Genomic DNA, 24,913 nt, shown 5'->3' with positions numbered 1-24,913 from the left:
ATAATCGAAGCGTGAATGATTATAAGCTGCACTGAACTAAGAATGAAAACACAATGTAAACGGTGCGGAATTGGAATAGATGCATATTAGTTTCTTTTTCATTCCATAAACTTCTCCAGTATTCTTTCGCCATTTCACGAAAGGTCGAAAGGCAATTCGATAGACAGCGAGGTAATGCAAAGTTCTTGGATGACGACTGTCGCCGTGGATTACGCGGGGAAAAAAACGCGATAACGGACCTACATTCCGCTGGTATACCGTCGTGATAACAGCGTTAAAATACGGGGGCCCCCAAATATCAGCTCTGTCCTGTGTGAAATATACACCTGCTCCTCTCGGCATATTAATGAGAGGCACTCCGTCGTGAGTCACGTAAGTGCGCACAAGTTACCAAGTGCCAACGAGCCGAGTGCCCGCTATACAGATCGCGGGCAATATGCATAATGTACCGTCGTGACGTGCGAATGTATCTACATTTCATTTCGCGCGTCCAATCGAGACGTCCCTACACTATAATTTAGCCCGCTAACTTTTGCGACAAAGCGCATAAATTCCGACAAACGCGCCGCAACCTGACGATCAGCTGCCCTCGTTGCCATTAAAGCGGCTTCTGTAGTGAAAATCTACTAAAAAGCAAACATGCTAAGAAGATATTAAAACAAAGCTATTAAAAATTGGTAAATTAATCTTCAAAGAAGCGCAGTACGTTCTTGTGAATTATTTCCTGAATTAGTCTATAACGATATCATATAAAAGATTTTAATCAAATTACACGTTTTTCTAAAATTGATATTAGGATCATTAAATTATTAATAATCTATAGTACTAAATATAAAATATTAAATTGTTAATAATATATACAGTAGGTATGTTAAATAAATTAATTTTCTATTTATTCTTTCTATATGCCTTTTTCATATTCTTTACGGAGCATTTTTCACTGAGTTATCATATAAATATTAAATGCATCACGTGCGAGCATAAATTCTCCACAACATCCAATTGAAATGATCGGTTTGCTCGAAATCTACATCACTATACGCGACTTCGCCCTTACATGAGGCACGACATCGACAAACGCGTAATATGCCTATTGCCTGACGAATAATATCGGCATGAGTATTTTGAGACGCTTATTCCGCGGCGATTTCACGGACGATCGCATTGGCACCGGCATCAGTATCGATAATAGGAGTCCTTGTAGTCCGTCTCTACCCTCTCGGTCTCACGTCTCGCGCGCCTCTTCCTCGCCGTGTCCCGCGAGGGAGTGCCAGGAAACGCCGCTATTAGCCGCCCGTAACTCTAGCCTCGTCCGTCCAAGGATAATTGCGCGAGTTAATGGCTCCTTTTTCTCCATGCTTCGGCTCGTGCATACGGAATACGTCGCCAGCCAACGGCGGTTTCACATATGTACGCCGCTATTGTTTCCTTTGTTAGCCTCCGCGAGGTATCTGTCGCGGTTGATCCCGAACTCCGAAGAAACGTGCTAGGACCTCACCGACATGCTATTCTACTTCTCTACTTAATTATAAAAATCTACACGTAACTCTCTATGTAAAATCGTGCAGTTTGGTGCACGAATAGATTTCGAGTAAATAGAATATCTCGAATAAGATCTTTTCGCGACGTTAAACTTCTTGAGAAGGTCATCGATGATCGATAAATTAGCAATTATATGCGCTGCTACACTTATCGAATGCATCTATTAATGAGAGAGACTACTAATGAGACGCGAGAATTAATATTACGTCATTTAGCAAATGGTAGACCGCCTATATACCTGTATATTTGATGGCGTCTACGGTGCAGGTAATCCTGCGAGCTTTGCCGATCGCCTGTTTACGTAATGGCATCATTACGTAAAATGGATTATAGATATGTTATACAAACGTATCCCTTTTGATAGATTAATTAAATGCATAATTATTATAAGTCCCATTTGCAACAGTTAAAAGTATTGAGAATTCAAAGGACATTGACGAGATCCAATGGCTATAGACTCAAACAATAAGAGATTCTTGAAACTAATGGTTGTTATTAACGAAGATTGAAATGGTGGCTTAGATAACTTTTATAAAAAAGATCACGAGCGTATAAAAATCATATTATACATTTTACATATTAAACATTATGTTATATGTATACATATAAGTGCAAAATTATATATTTGAATAAAATATTTTCCTAAAAGTAATGCAGTGGTAGTTAACATTTTAAGGTGTCTCGATGACGATATAATCGGATTACGCAAAAGAGCTGATAGCAAAATGTAATACAGTTAGGGTGCGGTCACATGGACTGATATTTTCTGCGTAACGAGTATCGCGTAACCAATCAGAAACGCGAATATGCATAACCGAAAATGCGAAACGCTTCTAATTGGTTACGCGGTTACGCGTTACGCGGAAAATACATGCCATGTGACTCCAGCCTTATAGAGTAACAGGCAGGCAAATACGAAATTTCTGGGTGGTAAGAGGAGTTAACGCGGTTTAGATTAGTTACCGAATCTGATACGTCCATTGGCCGCAATTGTGTAAATACATAAAGGGCCCGGGAGATGCGCGAGAGAGAAATATTATCTCGAAGCTCGGGCAACCCCCTTCGGATTACGATTCTCGATGGTCTCGTTAGCAAAGATCTTCGGATTATGGAAGGCTCTGATTGGAGTGCCGCGGCTACACGAGACCTCGCCGTGTAGTCGCCCGCCCAAAACCGGTCATCGTATTACCATATAGATTCGCGTCGATCGTTATGCGCGCAATTCTCCGAATCTACGAATTCGAGTAATCGCAATAACGCGTCTCAATCAGCGTTAATCCGCCGTCAAAAAGAATTCGCAGTTTTAATGGCGGAGTTTCGGCCGACTGATGTAAAAACATAGAGCCAGTTCTTCGATCGGGCACGTTTACAACGCGTATCGCGCATAGAAATTATATGGACGGTATTTGTTGTCTGTCGATGCTAATATATTGATAAATTTGAACAGCTTTCTAATAAAATTTAATGTTAATTACAATTTGTGTCTACACTTGAAATGTAAATAGTCCGGAAGCGAACAAAACAATTTCGAAATGACATTAAAACCACTTTGGCAAATAATTCAAAATTAATATGCTTACTTTGCATATTTCTGGGAGGATGAAAGTCACGTTTGGCATTATAATCAAAATCATTGTTTTCTATCATTTGTATCAAAGAGATGTGAATTGTTTATTTACTAATTAATCAAATTTATTTAAATTTATACACCTAAATCTGTACAAAATAGGATTTTAATTTATTTAAATCTGATTAATTAGTTTTAACAGCCAGAAGAGATACAATTACGATATAATTTCATATCTATCTGTAAATTTGCATTTTATATGACAACACAAGTTTAATTTAATATAAATACGAGAGATCTTAGTTTTCATTCGGATTCAGTTCTACTGATACGTTTCAGGGCGCGCGAAGTGCATTTTAACTTCGCTGCAATTATCAATATGATAATAATGAACTCGAATTGCAAGATGACTTTCTTTGTTCGGCGAGAACTAAACTTAGTTTTTGACGCTCGAATCATTTATCGCGAACGAGTTTCCGAAAGTAAGAAATTTTAGTTTAATTGATGACCGTGTTCCCTCGAAGTGTTCCCGCCCCATACCGGCCGATAGAACATTATTTAACTCGCTTTAATTAGTTCCGATCTCGCCTCGGGCTCTTAAATCGCCTTTACGAATTCCACTTAATCCGTGTATGGCGGATGTATTGCGGATTGTGAGGGTGAGAAGAAGAGAATGACGAGAGACCGGGAAGAAAGAGAACGAGAAAGAGAGAGAGAGGGAGAAAATATTAAATTGGAGGTGGTTGACTTTTGTTCCTCCGTGACAGCGCACACGTTCATCGTCTGAAGCATAACCCTTGAACATAACCGGGGAAATCACTTGGAAAATCCTCAATGAATTCGCAATGAACTCGTGGTTGGCCCCGCACGTTCATACGTTACGACACCCTGGAATTGTCAACCCTCTCGAGCTCCTTCGCAGCACTCTTTCTTCCCTGCCCCGTTTTCGTCGCATTTCCATTCTCCGGCATTCTGTACTTTGCGCGTTATACTTTGCGTTATTCCGTTCTTTCTCTGACTCTCGTTCTTCGTTAATAACTTGAATGCTCAACGGCAACAACGCCAGAAACGGCAGAAACGGGGAAATCTTATAATCCAATTCTCTCTCTAAACTTGTGAATATCTTGAAATCAGTATATTATTGGACAATTCAATTATTTTTATCACAAAGTAATATTAGATTTTATAAAAATCCAAAATCGAGTCATTGCATCGTTGAGATGAATAGGTACATATTAAAACATCTTTTTTTCAGCGTTGTATTTATTTATGACGCGTACCTATACGTTTGAATGCCGAGTGTATTAAAGGCGCAACACGAATCAGTAGAGCGAACGCGATTTGTCAAAGGTGATCCTGTTTGCAGTGGAAAAATATTTAAAAGTGGATACTCGAAAAAGAATATTTGCGGAGCATCGTTACTTTACCGAGACGAGACGACGACGACGCGCACAGGATGAACAAGCGATCGTGCAAATCTCACGAAAGTATGTGCCAATATTGTATCTTATCGCTTGGAAATTATAGAACATTTTATATTCATACGCAAATAGAGAGAGAGAAATCATAATATTAAAAATTTACAATATATGTATCTAGAACTTTAGCAAAAGCACAAAATTGTTTGCTAATTTCCTCTGTTAAATTCTCGCCTTTCCTTCGCAAAAAAAGTCTCTTCTCACGTACATTTACTATACGGAGTATTACATGTTATAGTCGAAAAAATTAAATGGTATGTATTTACATGTAATTACAGTTATTACAATTAAAGAGCGATCCTTCATCGAATATACATATTTTGTTCGATGCATTTTTATCCGTCTCACAAGCACTTCGCACGTATTACGCGACACCCTATATAGCACGTGCCGTTGACTACATGGCCAACAAAAGTTTTCTTCGGTAGCTCACGTAATTCCCGCTTCTCTCTTGCCACGTCTTTTTCTTCGCCGCTCCGTCTCATATCTTCTCGTTACCATATCCGCGCACTTTCCGCCTTCTATTCATTCCTTCCCCCGCGCTCACCCCTTTCTTCTCCTCGGCCTCGCGAACGACGTCGTTAATCACTACCTATTTTAATACGATCCAGCGGCGCGTCACGCCTACGATCGAAGGCATTACTATTAATGTTTGATCACGGGCACCGGCTGAAATCATTTTTCTAAAGCGCCGAACGCACGATCAGTTATAAGGGCGCCTGTCTGCCCCGCGCGCGATCGTTAGTCTAAATCGAGATTTACATTGATCGAGGATAGAAAGCCATTGTGTGTGCCTGATAGTAATTGATATGCCCGGCTTTCGCATGCTAATCAAGTTGCCTCGCGTTCGGCGATTGATAAGACAATATGATTACGCCACATCTCGTCGCAATAAAAACCAACCGTGCAGATTATTTTCTATTTTTCCTTTTTTCCATTTTTTTTCAAATATCTATTTTGGAATAATTTAAAATTTTACCTCAATTGCATTTATATAGAGATACGTGAAAATTTTATGAAATTTTCGAATTGATATGCTCTTTGCTGAATGCACTAAGGCTACGGTCAACGTGACGCTACAAATGCTTTGGAGCGTTCTTCTTCTCCTTCTTTCTTCATTGAAAGAAAAGAGAAGAGGAATGCTTCGAAGCATTTGTAGCGTCACGTTGACCGTAGCCTAAATATAACAATAACAGCAGAACCACTGTGCAGGATAGCAACTCCGAAAAGATAAAAAATACACGTTGCAATATAACGATGTCGTTCGCTTTTTTTCATTTTTTTCGGGCGGATGAACCCATTTTTTATATTTACGAGTTCGCGTGATACCAAACTTTATCGTGCAAGAAGAGAGTGTGTTCGCGCACTAAACGCTTGTAAATTATACGTTCGTAATTTGCATCTGCAGATGCGAGATACGCGACGAATCGATAGATGCGAGATCGCGTTTCGGCGTCGTCGTTTTCGTTCGGGGAAAGAACACGCGTAATTCGGGCAAACACTTTGATCGTCATTACTTTATTTGTCGATCACTTTCTTGAGAAGTGGCCGGGTTAGCCTGACCGGCTGTCGACGAAACGGGCAGTTATTTCGGTTAAAAACGTTTTACGGTACGCGTATGTTGATTTATGCCGGTGCCTCGAAGAAACGGAAGAAGGGCGACGCGCAAATTGAACGAGCGTTTAGCGATGCTCCGCCGAGCATGGCCGTCTCGGCAGGGTCATGTCAATATTTAAATTAATCCTCGGCGCGAGCGCGAGCGCGAGCGCAACTCAGCTCCTCCGCGAAATTATCGTTTCTCACGTCTTTTTCCTTTTCTCGTCCTACCTGCGCGAACCCCTTCCCCCCCCCCCCTCGTTCCTCCGGTCCATCGCCGTCAAGAGATCGCCTTCCGGCATTTCCTATTTTCCTCACGACATCTTCTCTCTCACGGCGCGTGATTAACTTCGTCCCCCTCGCGATCTCTTCTTCCGAACGCGAGTAAAGAATTTCCCTGGATATCAATACGCTGCGCGGAAACGTAAGAACGTATGAATGCGGCGACCGCGGCTTCGACGTCTACCGCCAAGTAGGGTAAACTCGGGTAAGATGGCTGTAGAGGAAAGATGGCCCAACCCATGTTCATTCGATGCTTCATGGCGAACTAGATTGAAAGAACATAGGTTGGCCATCTTACCCGAGTTTACCCTACACGACGGGCTTAGATGAGAGAACAGAGAGAAGGGCAAACTTTATCTCTTCCCATATTTCGTATTTGCGCGGTTGCCCTTGCCGCACATACCATCGTGTCGGCGTCGACTTAGGTGTGCCATCTGCGAGAAATTATTTCCGCGATATCAGCGGACTCACGCTCCCCAACTTCATCTCGCCGGTAAATTAATTCAACATTTCACAAGTCCTTTATAGATACAGTCATACTCCGAAATATGTTTTTGTAGCGAAATAGAGGAAGCTAAACTGTTTCAATATACTTGAGATAAGATTATCCAGAGATTTTATCTATATAATTCTCTTTGGATAACACCTATATATCGTGAGGAATAGTTTGATGAAATAGTTTGATGCAATGCAGTTGTAAATTTGCATTTCAACATGTATGCAAGTGTACCGATTTAATGCGACGGAGCTAGCTAACTTTTCCCCGAGGGAAAATTTGTCAACGAAATTGGACCGAAAGGAAATGCGGTAGTTTCTGGAAGATATACGAAAGTTTTGCGATAAATTTTTTGAGAATGCCGGATACATAGCGCGCAGAGAGGTAATGCATTAAGTTCGACGCGTTCGATTACAGAGCTTGCGTTGAGGAAGTTTCCGCAGCGATTTTCACTTAATAAGTCAGGTTTGAAACTGGATTAAACACGAGTTAAGGACGGATTATAAAGTTAGAATTAGATTCGATCTGGCTTATTACTGAAGATAGCGCGGCCTTTTGCATTTCACGCGAAAAGATACGAATATTCTGTAAATATACCAAATTGTATTAAATAAATGTGATATATAAAATTAAATTCCCCTTGCAAATCGTAAATTGTAATGTTTACGACATTATATTATATCAGAGTAATGAGTAATCGCTTGAAAACCGATAAAGCTTATAATTGACCGGGTAAAAGTATATAAGATTCTGCGATTTTCCGCAATCGCTTATGTTCAACAGATTTGCATTCGATTGATGATACATGCCATGCAGTTTCGCCTATTTGATAAACATAGTTTAGCAGGCTATAAAGTTTCGCAAAGGTATAGTAAATTGGTTACATCTAATATACATGTTTTAACTGGATATCTCAGCATTTCCACTGAAGTTGTTAAGCAACTTTCGAACACTTCACGACGCAGCCAGCATTTTTATAATCCCGATCAAGCCGCGCGGCGCGCCGGCGCCGTTTCTACGATGCAATCAAACACGTCGAATTTGTCGTTGGCCCCGCAGCTAGATCCCATCATATATATAGACACGTACAACTTCGCTTGCCTGTCAATCGAATTCCGACCCGCTCTCGAATCAAATTACGCCCATAGTTTCATCTTGCTCCCGTATTTATTTATTGCACGCGACCCCCTCGTTACTTTTCTCTCTCTCTATTAGCGGAAGGTGAAAAATTATTTTCGATAGATACACTCGCACAATGAATTTGCCTCCGTCATTGCGGTAATCGCGGAAGCGAAATAATATATCTTTATGCTTATTATTCGCCACGCACAATTTTACAAGAAAACACTTACGATCCTGAGTATCTCGAATTTAGTGAAATTTTGCATAAAATAATTAGATGAATAAACGTTCTCGCAATTTCTTTTTAAAATAAGAAAACGATTTAAAATTCTTTCATTTAAAAGGAATCGAGTTACGAATAGAGTAAAAAATAATTCCTACAAATATTAAAATCATTTTTTAGAATTTTACGGTATTCGTTTTTTTAGATGCTTCCTCGAAGATAAGTCTTTAAAAATAAATTAGGGTGCGGACCATCCCTAAAAATAAACTATAGATACCTAATGTAATTGATAATACGACAGAACCAAAAGGAACCTTACTTTAATGAGCACCGGTGCGCGGTGCGAAAATTAATTAACAGAGCTGAAAATTTTTCTCTTGCGAGTGCTTAATTTAAAACGCGATTCGACCTTTTTAGGCCTTTTTAGCCGCTCGAACAAACCGACGGCATCTTCCCGAGAGATAATTTCGGAAAACGCTCGCGGAGGTTGCATAAACTGTTTTAGCGTTCGGTGGCGTTCGGTGCAATGTTGTTCGCGTCTATTGATCGAAGCTCACAGAGGCATAGAGTTACAGGCCACTGGCGTCGACCGTCTCTCTCTCCTTGTCTCTCTTCACTATCTCGCCTCTCTGTCTTTCTCTCTCGCCCAGTCTCTCACCCTCATCTACCATAGCTTACCCTTTCCGCCCCATTCTCCTCTCTCTCTCTCTCTCTCTCTCTCTCTCTCTCTCTCTCTCTCTCTCTCTCTCTTTCTCTCTCTATTCCTTCGCGATCTGTCTCTTTCTGCGTATTTGGTCCTGAACTATCCGAATTCCATTTCCGTCCAATTACAATTCATCCCCGTTTCAAAGCGGCAGTCACGCCGCGTTCATTTCGCAAGCGCGCGCTGCCGCTAGGAGCAATCATTTCTTTTCTCTTCATTTCGTCTCCCTTCATCTCTTCAATCCGGTCACACTTCGCCCTTCGTCTTCTTCTGGCCGTTTACTGACTGACCAGTACCTAATGATAGATGTTCGCGTTTCAAGCTAGTCATAATGTATTATCTTCATTGTAATATTATTGAAGTTATACAAATGCTTGAAAGCGCAGTATCATATTTATGATATTTAAATGATTAAAATCGGTAGTTACAACAAAATGTAATATAACACCACATTTACCGATAAGCGATAAATTAATATTAAATCAGTAAAATACATATGTTATGTTAAATATTGTGGATGAGAGAGAGAAAGAGAGAGAGAAAGAAAAACTTAAAGAAAGTTTATATTATCTCTAAAATTATTCCAAGTATTTAATTTAAACTAGGTGCAGCGCGTTTTGCGCACAGACATGAAATCGTGCACCTGTGTGATAAGATGAGAAGCATAACTAAAGTGAAGCGGACAGTAGAGCGAAGTTTAAGGAGTTTTGGATGTGAGGGCGAGTCCTTGCGAAGAAAGTTCTCCGAGGGCGGGGGGGGGAGGGAAGAAACGGTGAGAAATTAAGCAGATGCTCAACGTTCAATGCCATAAGAGACAATTTCGCGACATGGATTTTTTTTTCAACTTCAGTAACGACATAAGTAACTGGATCTTCATCCTCCATTGCACTTTCGCTCTTCCAGCGTCCAAAGTATAAGGACGGAGGTCCTCCAATACTTTTGCCGAGCGATGCTTCGGGCGTATCCATCCAGAAGAAAAGCGTTCTTGAGCTACAAGACTCCATTACTCTCATTAGACCCCGTGAAAGTGCCTTTTTTATGCCCCGATAGCTAATCTCTCGGCGATCGATAAGCTTTAAGACGAAACGGCTCAACGGCGTATAAATAAGCGACTATAAATAACGATTAATTTTAACGCGACAGCGTCTCTTAATAATACGTCCACTTGTGCTCCATCAACTGATAAATAAAAACTAACGGAAAAAAATATTAAAATAAAATCTTATTTCATTCACTGTACACCTCCCCACTCGTAGCTTTTGTACCAATTATAGCTCGTTTCTATTTTTTCCGAAAGCTTTGACTCGGTACGCTTTGTACTCTGTTATTCTGCCATGCGACGCAACGGCGATATTTTCTTTTGTATCCGATGTTTGCGAATGACCGATGCTGTTGACGTTTCTTTGATCACTGCGGTTTCGACAGGCCCTTGACAATTATTGCCTCCGGGTATATCATACCTCGATAATGATTGATTAATGACAGACACCATCAAACCCGAAATTGTTCTCGTTGTAATTTATGGAACGAATTTAATATTAGCTTTGCATATTCATTTTTGAAAATCCGTACAAATACAAGTTCTTTTTCAAAAACATACTCATATGTGTATAAAAAAAAATTTGACAAAGTAACTATAACTAAAACAACCATATTATATTATTCCAATTTGTTTTTAATATGTATTTAAAGAATAAGTATTTAATATAGGAAAAGTATATAATATTTAATTTACAAAAAGTTACGTGGAACGAAGACGAGTATTTAAAATTATTGCTAACACAAAATTAGAAAGATAATTTTATGCGGCGTCTAATTAATTATCGTACGAATCGGTCAAGGAGAAGAATAAAACTCTCGATTGGTTAAAGTGATCGTATCATTTCGTCCTTCGTTTTTCACGTAATACGTAACGCCTCATCGCCTTTAATAACTTTTGATCATAATGGGCAGGCAAAAACTCCCGTTTCCTCCTTTGTTTTTTTCCGTTCACAGGCCAATTTATCGAGGACGTATCGTTTCGGCCAATCATCCAATTAAATGCCCACGCGGCCGATTCATTACTCGCGTCTTTGCTGGAAAAAAAGAGGCGAGCGGAGAACGGCGTTGATGGGCTACCCACGTATTCCCGGACGATGTGTTGCCCGGATGATGATGCGCCGGGCAGATTATTGACGATGAAGTATCGCGCGCGGGTACTGTCAACCGAGCCGGTGAATTATCGGCGAGCCTCTCGCCTCTCAGGCCGCAAATCGAGGTACATCGTTCTTGCCATCGGCGGCATAAACGGATGTTCTGCGATATTCGTATAACGCGTTCCGTATTGTACGCGCATTTGCGGCTGGCTGCGGCATCGCATCCGCACTCGCCCGGTTGGCTCTCGCCATCAGCAAACGCGCGGTTTCTGATCGGCGTGTCGACGCATCGCCTAACACGGCTGGCAATTAAGAGATCTGAATCGAGACTCGTCGTTTCGCAATCGTCGGCTTTGACGATACCGGATGGCACCACCGATTGGCCTCCTAATGCGTACGCCGAAGGGTTTGACGACCGCGAGAACGAGGCGGCGAACCGTAGTTGATGCCTTTTGAGATCTCAAGCGCGATAAAAGCGTTACACGATTGTTCGTCATTAGCGAGATTCATCACTCACCAAGACTGATTTACTTGTTGTTAGAATAAATAAAGTTCTACAGAATTGCGCAATAGAATTAGATATCAGAATACTCCTAATTTTATGTTTTTGCTTAATATATATTTAAACTCCATATAAGTACGTGTATCATTTTTTGCTCGTGCGCCAACGATTTCCAAAAATATTATGTAGGTGTAATTTTATAGCTTTATACATTGGCAATATATGAATCTATAATAATTTATTGTACTTACATTTTCGATGTCTGGTTGCCTGATTTTGGTCGACTCCGATGTTGATCCGCGAAATCTGTCAACAAAAAGGTTAAATAATTAATAAAACCAATTGATAATAATATTCGACATAAAATTTCGTCAAGTCTAACAGAATTATTTTGTTTAGTTAATAATTATGTACATTTCAATATCCTCTACAGTCTACACTGAACGTAAAATCTGTTAAAAATATTGTTAAAAATATAGACACAGCGCTAATATCACAAAAAAAGGCAATAAATGCATTAGGTTAAATACTGAGAAAATATTTAACTTTCAACGTTCTTTTATTCTATAGATTTTCACTTTAAGCAGTGTCCTCTTTAAGCAATCTAGAGATTATGTGTGATGAATTGATACAGCTCCCGTACCCGCACTTCTCGCAGATACAGTTGCCAAAAGCGAAAGACATTAAAATTTAATTCAAATAAAGCTTTCCGCGGTGCACTTGCGAATATAGTGATGTTTAAATATTTATACGAATCTCCACAGACTGCTGTCATAGATTTTGTGATAAAACAATGGAAACACGAATGTGTATTTTTAAAATATATCTCGACAAAATTTTACTCTCTTTCTGTCGTACCTGTTAAAATAGATTTATAACTCTTATTAAAAAAATATAAACTTTGATTAAATATTGCTACGTATTACGATATTTACGTGTTAAGTAGATTAAAATCGTACAAAGTTAATGTATCATCCCCTGCTCACTTTTTCCCTTTCTGGTAGGATTCCCCAGCATTTTTTCTATCCACAGAAAACGATATTTTTAAAAAATATAACTGGGTCAGAAAAGAGCGTCTCGTGCTCTTTGTTTCAGCTTAACACAAAGCGTCTTTGTACATTAAATGTAAAAGGTATATTAAAGGGTCGTAAACAGGACGAAACAGTGACGCCTGACATTTACGGACGGATCGAAAGCTGCGCCTATCCTATATTTTCGACAATATCACGAGCTCATCCTGATGTATTGAAATCATTAGCGTGAGTAATAATCCATATCCAAGTGCCTGACATTTCCTCCTACACATCCTACTTATTTGTACTGACAATTGGACTAGCAATCGGACCTTCGCGGTTGATCCTTTTCCTCGCGCATATGCGCATCAATAACAATCAGGGACTTAACTGGCCGCATCGGGCGCCGCGCGTTCAGGGACACTTTTTGTTTGTACAATCTTCCGACCGCCGATCTTCGTCGATCAATCTACCTCTTGCCGGCCATCTATTCTATCCGTCCGCCCGCGGCGACTCGGAGACGCATATAAAAGGACCGTGGTGGAACGCGATACGAAGCAGTGTAGCACGACGTATGTCCGGTTTCGCGCCGATATCCTCTCGGGCGATCGTTCTCGCGTAACGCGTTACGTACGTGTATAGGACCGTTCCCTCTCGAGCGGCACACGTGAGATCACCCGTTCTCGGTTCACTGGCAACGCTATAAAAGATGTCGCAGTCGGAACAGGGCGGCAGTGCGCAGTACGAGAAAGACATGTCCGCGTCCAAGAGCAGTTCGATGTTGCGCCTGAATCAGGAGGGCCGACGCGGCTCCGCCGACTGGCAGGACCACGGCGACACCGACTCGGAGGTCAGCGAGAACGACTTCCTCACTAAGGGCGCCTTCCTGCTCACCCCCAGCCACGAGCTGAGCATGGAAAAGGCCGCCACCATCTGCGAGAAGATGAACTTCCGGTGAGCGCATCACTTCGTGGCAGGCCACCTCTCGTCGCCGCTCGGGACGAGGATTATTTCCCGGATCTCAAATCGCTCGACGAAAGAGACGTTAAACCGGGCGTTGTACCCCGATAACTATGACAAACGAGCTCCAAGTGTCGTCGGTTTTCTTAGTTGCTTTATCGCGCGCCTTGCATGGCACTCACTGATGATTGTGTTCGACAAGTTTATCATTATCGTAAAAAGTTACACGCGTCAGATTTGAGGACCGTACATTAAACATTTTGTAATTTGATTAAATTCTTGATAATAATTCTTCAGATTGATTGATCAAGACATGGTGAACATAGATAATTTTGTTTTATCGTCAAAACTACTGTAACTTCCTCCGTTCTTTAAAACAAGAGCAAATATCGAAACAACAAAATACATTTTTCAAATTTAGAAAAACAAGTATTTATAAACGGCTATTTACAAAAATTAATTATCTTATATCATCGATTATAGTTTGTTGAAAATAAATTATGAAATTTTATGGAACGCGATAAGATATTTATGCACAAGGACAGATTTATATCCAATTTTTATTTTGACTAACTTGTGGCATTAACATCGACTGTGCCTCGTCTAGATTACTTCGGCCTTCACTCAGTTTAATCCGCAAGAGAGTAAAGTACTTCGGGCCCGAATCGGATCTAAAAGTAGTTAAGTCAGTTGGCGCGTCGCGTGAAGTAGTAAAGGCAGTAACAGGTCCGACAATAAATCCATTAAGCCAACTGCGTCTGATGCTGTGCGCGAACGTTTTTTGCGCATCGACAATGAGTTCATGCGTGACAGTGGCAAAAATTCATTCGCACTCGTTGGCGTCAAAGCTATACAGAACGAACTAACTGTTAACCACTTAATTATTCTATCATGTAAATACAGAAATTTTTCATAAACTTGGTGTCATAGACTTTTATGTGAAACTTTTCCTTATTAATTTATATCATAATCAAAACAACTTTCTATTATGTGATCTAGAGGTGCATTTTCTTTGACGAAGACCGCCACCGGCATTCTCTTCAAATTCAGCAACATCGAGGACTTTCAAGCGGTGTATAAAAAAGGCTTTCACAAAGTGACGGGTGCTCGTTTTTACAAAAAGGTAGATACTCCGTACCGATGCATTTTGGCGGGTTAATTACCTCTGCATTTATGGAATCACGGAAATATTTCGTCCTACCGATAAATAACGGTTGGCAAAGAGTAATTCTGTCACAAATAATTTCACGTACATTAGCGTTTTTATATACTTTACATCCGGGAGTGTTGCATTATGTTGTACGATTACTTGGGAAACCTTACTAAAGCTAAAGCACCTGACACAGAGAAATACCTTATAGCGCTTCTGCAACTAATCTCGGGATCTGCATGGATTCTACGCTCTCGTGGCACAAACACATGTTGCAGATATGCAACAAAGTATAAAGGGTGCTTTACGACAAAAATATTTTGATAGTGATTTACGTAAGCAACTTGATATTTAATTATTGCGTTACGTGATTTAAAGCTGACGATTGTAGAAATCGCTAAATATTTGCTCTATTCCCGCTTGTAATTTTTTTTTTCTAAAATATAATTTCGCAATTCTTGTAACCGTTTTTTAATCTTTTCCTAGAATATAAATTTGACGAATGATGTGCACATTATAATTTGTAATATATAGGTCGCTATACCGTGTAGACCGGCGAAGATCTTCACGGTCTACGTTCTAGATGTGCCCGAAGAACTGCCGGAGGATGATATTAGACACGCTCTCTACAAATATCGATCTATCGTCGAAGTAACCAGGCTACCCCTGAATACGGGAACTGTTTGTGAGTCACGAAAATGCAAATGCTTCTTCTCCATATTTCTCATACCGCGCGTCGCTCTTTTCCGGGGGAAAGCTTCAGCCCCTATACGCGTAACAAATATATACTGCTTCTCCTTTTACGATTTCAAAAATCTTTTCGCTTACATGTATGCATATATATATATATTTTGCGTATGTAACTTTTAAGACATAATTTCAGTAAAAAATTTATTTTTGCGAAAAACCGTTCTACTGATCTGTGTTATTCAATGTCTCGAGCAATTATGTCTCTGTACATACGTTTCGCATAACGTCAACAATAGATTTTGCAGTTGATTTTATATTTCACGTATATATTCGCGTTTCGTACACGCGCGCATATTTATAATCGTCATTACTTTCCGTGACGCGCGACGCGTCACGAGCTTTCTGCCTTTCTGCAATGCATGCGATGAAATGGTGTGTTAAATAAATCAGTGAAGGCCATCAATGACAAGCTAAAGAGCGACGCGCAGAATCTGAACGAGCCGCCGACGATTTATACGGGGCCACCCGTTATAAGGGTTACCCTGGCCAGCGTGGAGGAGACCTCGATGCTGCTGAGCCGTGGTTTGGATTTTTATGGGGCCACATATTTCCCCACCGAAACGCCCCATCCAGCCGCTCAACCCCTCGCAAAATACAAAAACAACAGGTGGGAAGTGAATTCGTTCGTGCATGCTTGCTCGTGCGACGCGAGCCGCGCGTGATTCATTGAACAAATTCGCGTGGCCATGTTAAAAATTACGCGCAACACCGATATCGTTCCCGGCCGATATTTATTGTCCGATATTTATTAACTATCGTCGCGTCGAAACTGCGCTCGACAATTCGCGGTATAATCGCGGTTGTTTAAAACACTTCCGTTACTTCCAAATTATACATAGGACCGCTGTTATTAATTCACCCGTACAATGCGATCAAACGTGTTAAAAATGACTTTATAATGAAAAGACTTTTCACACGAGATAAGTTGTTTGTTCAATTTATGAAGCTTTTAGTTTGATGCTCGGCTAATGTGATTTTCTCAATAAGAATCATCTATCTGTCGATGTTTCAAAACGTAGAATTCAAAAGAGCGAAATATAATTCCTACTAGCCTAAAACGCAATCTCTTCTAAAAAAAATAAAAAGTAATGATAGCGCCATTACACGATCCGCTCTTCTACTTCGCCGTAATATCTTTAATGGAACATTGCCAATAAAATACAAAAGGTTTGCGGGCATTAGGGGAAGAACGATTCTTTTTAGAAAAAAAAAAAGGTGAGAACCCCTTTCACGTGTTTCGCCATTGCAGATGGATCGAGCTGGCGTCGATCGGCACGGGACAAAGAGTGAGGGACCTACTTCCGGTCTTTGACAACGCGGGCTTCAACAAATTGCCACCTCCGGCGAGCCGTGTAATAAAACCGCAAAGAAACTGACACGTCCCCCGTCCGGCACCCCGAATTCTTCGGCCGCCGCCATCGTCGCGATCGATAACGGCGACGAATCGAGGGAGGCCGCCACCGCGAGGACGACGTTACGACCCGACGACGGCGACACTGATGCAGACTACCTCGATCGAAATTCGGACAGTGGCACGAGGATCCGCTTTGAAGATCCGCGATTTCAACGCGACTCTAACTCTTCGTCGATCGCGACGTGTGAAAGAACGGGGTTTGCCGCCGTACGTGTACGAGATAACGCACAAGAGAAGCGAATTGTAAGGAGATCACGTATTTCGAATCGAATGAACAATCGAATAAGAATCTACGGAGGGACTTGACGCAGAGACGCACACATTGTTTTTCTTCTTTTAAACAGAATGACTCGGCTATTTTATCTGCAGAGAGTAGACATGTACATATACATCATGCGAATACTAGATTCATATTTTCCTCAGTGTAGATACACGCAGCTGAACAGTATACCTACTGCTAATGTTAATTTACCTGACAAAAGCGAGGCGTGGAAATTCGTGAGATTGAATGACGAGAGTCTCGCCCCTTCAAGCGGGCGGTGGATACGACGCGTTGGACAGTTAAGCACATAATAATACGTCAGCGCGTGTCGCACCCTGCCTCGCCCTGTCGTTCCATTACTCGTGGGAAGGATATTGTTTATATCACTCGCGCCACGACTCGTATAAAAACATTAATACGTGCGTAGTAACTTTAACGCGTCACACTAATACCCGACATCAGCTTCGGCTCGTCATAATACTCGATCGAGGAGAGACGTTCAACGTGGTACACACCAACTTACATTTCTACTGATGAGTATTGAAAAATTTTATTTCCGCGTATGTACGAGCTTTCTAAGAGACTTTCTATACAGTTATATATCTCGAAAAAGAGAACGCGGGTAACTGAGTTATCGCGTGATATATGTGTTAAAAGCGAATAACTTTGACTTATTTCATTCGCTTTATTCGAATGAGAGAGAAATCATATCTTTCTGTATCGCTCCGGACGAAGTGAAATACGAGAAATTTTTCCTTCAGATATATATTGTCCAATATAATGTCACGTACTTTTTCGGATTTATTACGAATTTAATAAGTGCGTGAGAAAACTCTTCTAGCTACACGTAATATGGAAGAAAGACTAATTCCGAAAGATTAATTTAACTCTGCTTGTTCCTCTGTATTATACAAACGAAATCCGGTTAGAACGTAAAGTTCAGCCCATATATCTTTCAGATGCATATGCGACCGATGGAGGGTCAAGCGTAATGTGTAAGGGAAAACTGCGTTATACGCTCGTGACTCGTAGAGCCATTTCTCGACACGCACACGCACCGTAAGATACACCGTGCCGGTTCGCAGGTCGACGTGATTTCTAATCCCGTCTACCTCGCATGCAGCGAAGGTTCCTATTTTTCCCGTTGGTGGAAAGGTCAGCGCCGCGATATCAAGTCGCAATATATATATATATATACATACTATATGAAATTACCGTTCCTATCAGTCGCCTACTTTTGCGCCAGTCACGCGACTAACATTATCTTAAAACGCACTAAGTCGATCACGGGCCAGAAATTAATCCGCCGCGTCGCGCCGGTGCGCTGATAATCAGGATTTCACGGAGTAAAGTAATCAAATCTTATACAGTGTGGTTCACGTAAGGATTTGAACGTTATTCGATTTATTGGTGCATCATCGTTCAAATACTTTCGTCAAAATATATAGAAATTCAAAATTAAATAAATAATTTGTCGCCAATGACGTTTTTATTGCTTTTGTAAATTTCTAAATGTTAAAATTACTTATACTAAAAGCTTCTTTGATCGCATATATTATATCACATTGCGAGTACAAATGATTGTAAAAAATTACTTTACAAAGATACTTTTAAAATATAAAATATATGATTCTTGTTAGAAGATCGCGTTCACTAATAATAATAAAAAATATGTTTAAGTATAGCTAATCTATTTTTCTAATAATGTGTTAATGACTCGATTTTATAATATCTAGGGATTTAAAAGCTAGTATTTATGTTTATTTATAATAATATAGTTATTAAAACAAGCATATATTAATATCTTTAATTTATGACATATAAATTTTCAAACTTCTAAATGTTAAATATTTTAAGGAAAGTCAATGTATTTGATTGCGTTAGATTAGGCAGTTTAAAATAAACATATGTTAAAAAACAGTCATAATATTTTTAAACAATAGAGATGTGATCGACAAATATACAACATTGCATTAAGGAAATATTATTCATAAATATGAAATATTCATAAAAGAGACCTGATAGACTTTACCGTCGTTTAATTTATGTAAAAGAATGCACGTAATTAGGGGATAACAGAATTTGACGCGGGGAAAAGCTGAGCGAACGAGGGAACGAATTGGGGAAAAACGGTTTTCCTTTCTTCTACGTTCGAGTGAATCGCGAATAATCGTCGGTGCACATTCGCATAAACGTTCGCTACGCTGCGAACTTTTTATTACAAAGAGCGGCGTTATTCGATAATAACGATGAAATTTACTTTGTACACGTACAACGTGCATGCGCTTATTAGGATATTGTATATTATGCCATCCGTTACGTAACCCGTAATATTCCCGTTATATAAACGTCCCGTTGCAATTACGTAATGTCCATACGGATGGGACGTACACTTGACGGCGGATCGCGATATATGTAGCCTTGCCTTCACTCGCGTGAAAGTCGTAACGACGTTATTACCTCCTTATTAAAAGGATTACGATCTGTACCGATATGTCGCGTACTTATTGCTTTGCGGTACATTTATTTTAAAATGTCTTACTTTATACTCGTGCACTAAGTGGCACGTGATTCAGACGAACGTAACAAGATTTTCAAAAATAAAATTTCTCTCCTTTCCTTCTCTCTTCCTCTCTCGTAATTTATATTCAATATACTCTAAGAATTATTTCCCAGTACTCAAAACAATCGCTTAGAGATTGTTGTCCTTATAAGTATCATTTCCTGTGAAATATAATCGTCGAGCAAATACCTCGAAAACAGAAGAAGAGAGAGAAGATTACCGCAACTAAATGCCGCGCGTTTATTTCTGATTATTTTCATCGCCGCGCCGACGGGGGCAAGAGTGACACTGCTTTTAACAAGGCGAGACTTTATCAGGAAAAGAGCTCGTGGAAAAAGAGAAACTTGGCCGCGATGAGTGGTGGTCACAGGAGGGTATAAGTAATTCTCCGAGAATGCTATTACGTCCTGCTGCGCCTTCGCTCGGGGGACGAGGGCTATTTCAACGCGTAATATGAGAGAGGGTGGATATGGGAGGTGGTAAATGTCAGCTATGTATGAAAGAGAGTGCCGCCATAGAGCGAACGTGGCGCGGACAGAGCCGGGTTATCCGCCATGGCGGGATGGGAACCGGGGGTTATCCATGGCCGTGGCAGGAAACTCGAGGGACCGGCGATAAATTGTACGTCTTCTAAAAAAATCTCAGGTAACTTAAAATATCGTACGCTTTTTGTCCTAAACATATGAGAGAAAATACCACCGCAGTCACGTTGCCGCACGGACGACACTGTTCGCTGTTGGCGAATTAGAAATTAAAGAATGAACGATGTTCTCAGAGCTGTACCTTTAAAATGTTTTCAGACAATTTAATAAGCCACAGTAATATATATCTGTATTTAACATGTGCGAATATAATTAGGGAATATTTATATGATTGCAACACATAACAGAAACTTAATAAAATAAATTAATAATACACTTTAATTAAATTTTATATAATAATAATTTGATGACATCATATACAATATGTATAAATAACACTTTTAATGATATATCTGACATTATACGCAGCTATTCTTGTTAATTGAATGTGTTATAAATTTCCATAAAATGCAATATTATATGCGTTGTGTATAAATATTTACTTTATTATTAAAAATATTGTAAAACAAATCTGGGGAGAAGAGAATTGCGGAAGCACCTTGCTCTCTAAAGTGTGAAAAATACGTGGGGCAGCAACTGCCATCAATTTAGCGACTCCAATTTTGATGCAACGTGGATTTTTAGGACAAGTTAAAGTGAGAAACCTAGTTTTGTTAATGGCCGTAACTTTATTTTAGAGGACGAAGCCCGAGCGGGCAAGCTTCGCTCACCAACAAGTGCCATTATCACCGCCTCTCGACTCCGTAACCATAGACTAATTTCGCTTAAAGAGCCCGCCGGACAGTTAACCGGTTTTTTTAGTCTGCATCTCCGCAAATTTCAATTTTACGTGCAAAGAAATTTCTGAAAGTTAAGGACGACGTGTAATTACGTTTCCCCTTTGGCGGCTATAAAGAGATACGGCGACCGCGCAATTGTCAAAACTTTTACCAGACAATCATATTAGAGAATATTCGGCACGTCAGTTTAAAGACTAAAAATCAAATTTGCCAATTTGAAATTTTTATGTTGACCACCTAGGTGCCAATTGTTTAATCCCGATATCATTCTTTAACTCGAATAAAAATAGCAAAACTGAAAAAATAAAACAAAACGATCGCATTCAGGCGAAAAAGCAATAAACTCGATCGAGACGAAAATCACTGTTAAAGCGGCTCGTTCGCCGGAACGGAAAGCGTGTCGAATCGATTAAAAATGTATGCGGAACGTGTGCTAAGCAGCGGATATTCGAGGAAAGGCCTCGGGGGATCAGCCCCGATGGCGCGAGCGACGGCCGTCCGATCTACGCCTATCAAGCGGGCGAAGGGGAACGAGAATCGATGGAGGATCGTAGGGGGGCTCGCTTGCTGCCAGGCAAGCTCGAATATTGCGAGCAACGAGAGGACGGAAGAAAGAGCGAGCGCGAGAGCGAAAGCGAGAGAGAGAGAGAGAGAGGGGGAAGGAAGAGAGAAGGGCGGAACGCCTGGTAAGCACCTCTGAAGGACCATTTCCTCGAAGCTTGCGTTCCTAATCGCATCGGAGTCATCTATATTATTACGAGGCTCCTGCGCATAACCCTCTGAGCGCGCTATACATGGATGCAAAGGTCTCAACCTACAACTGACTTGGTCCCCCCTCCCCCTTCGTTTCCTTACTCCACCAACTATATCCTCCTCCGCCCTTATTACCCGCGGCAAAACTCTCTCCCTTCTCGTTCTATAACCCTGTTTCGATCGTTGTCGTTCTGCGGATCCCCGGGCGCGCACGTGCTCCTGCAGGAGACTACGGAAATTGTCAGCTGTAGTTTTCAAAGTAGTCTCAACCGGCGATCGTCGATTTTCAGCCAATACCGTAAAATGTATGTCTCTTGAAATAAATGTTTTCTGGTATAGGTAGATTATTTTTATTCTCTAACACGTAGACTATTACAGAGCTAATTTTTTACTCAATCAACATTCAATATGTGCAATAATATTACTCTAAACTATTTATTTTTATGGAGATTTTCACGCAAATCTAAAAAGCCTGCAAAAACACATTTATTCAGTTAGCACAGCGCGGATTATTTTCGCGTTGATTAAATTAAACTGTAGTACACACACACGTACGTTTAGAGCGAAAATAACGGGATTAAAAGAGAGAAAGGACGAGCAGATTTTCCACGTCAACGTCGGACAATAATCGATACGCTCGCTGTCTACCGGATAGTCGCACCTGTGTTTTTATTACATTGTAGTTCGCGCCGAGTTTAATTAGAGACTCCGCGGGTGGTAACCAAGCAATCTATCTGTAATGTCCCGCGGCGTCAACTCTCGTTTTCTTCCCATCGACTAATTAAATAAATATAGGACACGCAATGCACGCGCATTGGGTGTTCTCCGATCGATATCGAATTCTATGGCGTGCTCGTCTGATACGCGCACATACCGAAACCGTTTGTTAACACAAATCAAAAACCCGTCGAGAAATAAGAGACGCAGTATACGGAGGGAAGGAAACAAGAACCGTGTTTAATTAGGAATGTTTGTTCTGTAATCAAGAAGAATGTAAAGAAAGCAAGCTGTTAAGTTTATTTCTTAATGTAGTAGCTCCGTGAAAAACAATGTTATAATATTCGAACAAATTCGTGTAAATTTGTTCAAATTTCAACATTTAGGAATTTTGTCCTCGTTTTCGCGGCGTCATCTTTATATAATTACGATCTTTTATAAAATATTTCTTTTATGTGCTATACCTATTTCTTAAAATTATTACGATGCATTTTAGTCCAAAGTATTACGCCCGGAAAAATATTATAAATATAAAATATTTTTTTCTTGATTTACTAGTCACTTACTTCAAAGTGTTAATATCATAAACTGTCCGACAAATTTTTTAGCACGTACTCTCTCCTTATTCTGCCTCATTGGCTTCTCGACTCGCGGGAGACTGTTATTATACTCAACTTTCGAGGCGCATCGTCACGATTCCGCCAGGGTAAATAAGCGCAAAGAAACTGGGAAAGGCCGGAAAACGCGTGAGGGACCAAGGAAAAAAAAAGCGGGATTAGACGAAGGGGTCGCGTGAAGAAATAAGGAGAGCGGAAAAACAAGGACAAGGAAAAAAGTAAGGAAGGCAGCGAGGGAGAAAGCAGGAAGAAAAGGAAGGAGGTCAGGGAGAGCGTCCCCGGGATGAATATTAAAATGTAAAGTTCCCAGCAAATTAATCGCGTTAACGTCAGAGCATTTTCTCGCGTCCATCCTCTATCTCGCCTCCTCCACGCGTCTTTCTTCCTCCAGCTTCCTCCCTAGCTGACCATTCTATTTTTTTTCCTCTCTTCCCTTCTCTCTCTCTCTCTCTCTCTTCCTCTCTCGTCTCGCGCCAACCAGTGCAGAGAGTCCAACTCTGCTGCGCCCCGTTGCTCCTGAATATTCATTAATCCCGCTTTCCTCCGTCGTCCGTCGGAAATGCGCGTCTTGGGCGAAATATAAAAAGAAGAGTAAATCTCCTTCGTGCCGGTCGTCACCTCCGCCGGCACCGTCGGCGTCTTCCAACGCCGCGCCGCGTCGCGACGCCGCGTCCGTGCGAAACGGACGCTTCTCGCGTGCACGATTGCCGTAACGAAATTCTCAACGCGTTTTGCGTTGATATCGCCGCGAGTGTACGAATGCTGGATATACGGCGGATACGTGTGCGCGCGCCTGCCGTAGTCGCCGCGGCGAAATCGCGTCCGGAGTCGCCGTGCGGAATTTACATGCTCATTAAAGAAATGAAGTTTCCAGTTTACGGCCCGGCTTAACGCCAAGACGCCGGGACAGCACGTTTACGGGCTAACCGCGGACTTTAAAATTGCCGGCAATGTGACGAAAAGATAAACGAGACGCGCGACTTCCTCATGGTGATTGCGGTGAGCGACGCAATGAAATTAAATGAGAGATATGAAAGCGAAACTCATCCTCCGATTTACACGATTCGCGGCCAAAATTGAAAAAGGTATATAATTTCCGCTATGATTTCATTTAATAATCTGGGATTATTTTTATTTCAAATTGAAATAGACACGCGAAATGTTAATTTTCCAAGGCGTTCTCGAGAATTTCTTTTAGAGAGAGAGAAAGACCATAAGATCTTTTTTGCGAGTCTCTCGAAAGACGGGTGCGGACCTTTACTATGATGTATGTACTCGATATATACGTTGGCAAGCAAGGGCGCCCCGACGCCGCAAGTCCGCCACGAGCGAGTCCCTGTCGCGACCGATTTACCGCAAATGGTTGGCCGCCAACCATTCCGGCCTCTTCAACCGCCAACTGTTCCAACGAGACATAATATTATCGCTGTGTTAAGTGCATTTACAGAAGTGTTTGGCCGCACGGGCTTCCACCTTGGACTCGGTGTGTGTATGTTTGCATGTGTTGATACAAAGAACACACGTGAAACGTGGGAAACTTTGCACGTATACTATACGAGACAAACTTCGTCGTATCCTTTATATAATCGTTTTAAATTCTTTGAACCAATCGCTGAACTGAATTTTAATTTGCGGCAGACAAGAATAATTTAACAACCAGCTTAACGGCCGAGTGTGAAAAGTATTG

The 24,913-nt window shown here is 40.9% G+C and overlaps 1 protein-coding gene and 1 long non-coding RNA gene across 2 annotated transcripts in view; one reads left to right on the top strand and one right to left on the bottom strand.

Annotated features, from left to right (window-relative positions):
* The window catches only part of LOC139821066 (uncharacterized), a 129,980-nt gene that overhangs the window by 84,468 nt on the left and 20,599 nt on the right, over positions 1-24,913 (bottom strand). Inside the window, exon 2 of the long non-coding RNA XR_011734173.1 lies at positions 11,898-11,952. This is a non-coding gene — a long non-coding RNA (uncharacterized lncRNA). The remainder of the gene's footprint in view (positions 1-11,897; positions 11,953-24,913) is intronic.
* LOC139820390 (uncharacterized) lies at positions 13,209-18,390 on the top strand. Its single transcript, XM_071790607.1, has 5 exons — positions 13,209-13,613; positions 14,619-14,742; positions 15,304-15,454; positions 15,910-16,126; positions 16,769-18,390. The coding sequence occupies exons 1-5, from the start codon at positions 13,369-13,371 to the stop codon at positions 16,893-16,895; spliced, it is 864 nt and encodes a 287-aa protein (XP_071646708.1). The 5' UTR covers positions 13,209-13,368; the 3' UTR covers positions 16,896-18,390.

The sequence above is a fragment of the Temnothorax longispinosus genome, chromosome 10, assembly GCF_030848805.1.
Source record: "Temnothorax longispinosus isolate EJ_2023e chromosome 10, Tlon_JGU_v1, whole genome shotgun sequence".
NCBI lineage: Eukaryota > Metazoa > Arthropoda > Insecta > Hymenoptera > Formicidae > Temnothorax > Temnothorax longispinosus.
Note: the sequence above shows the minus strand (reverse complement) of the source record. Positions and strands in the feature narration are given on the sequence as shown.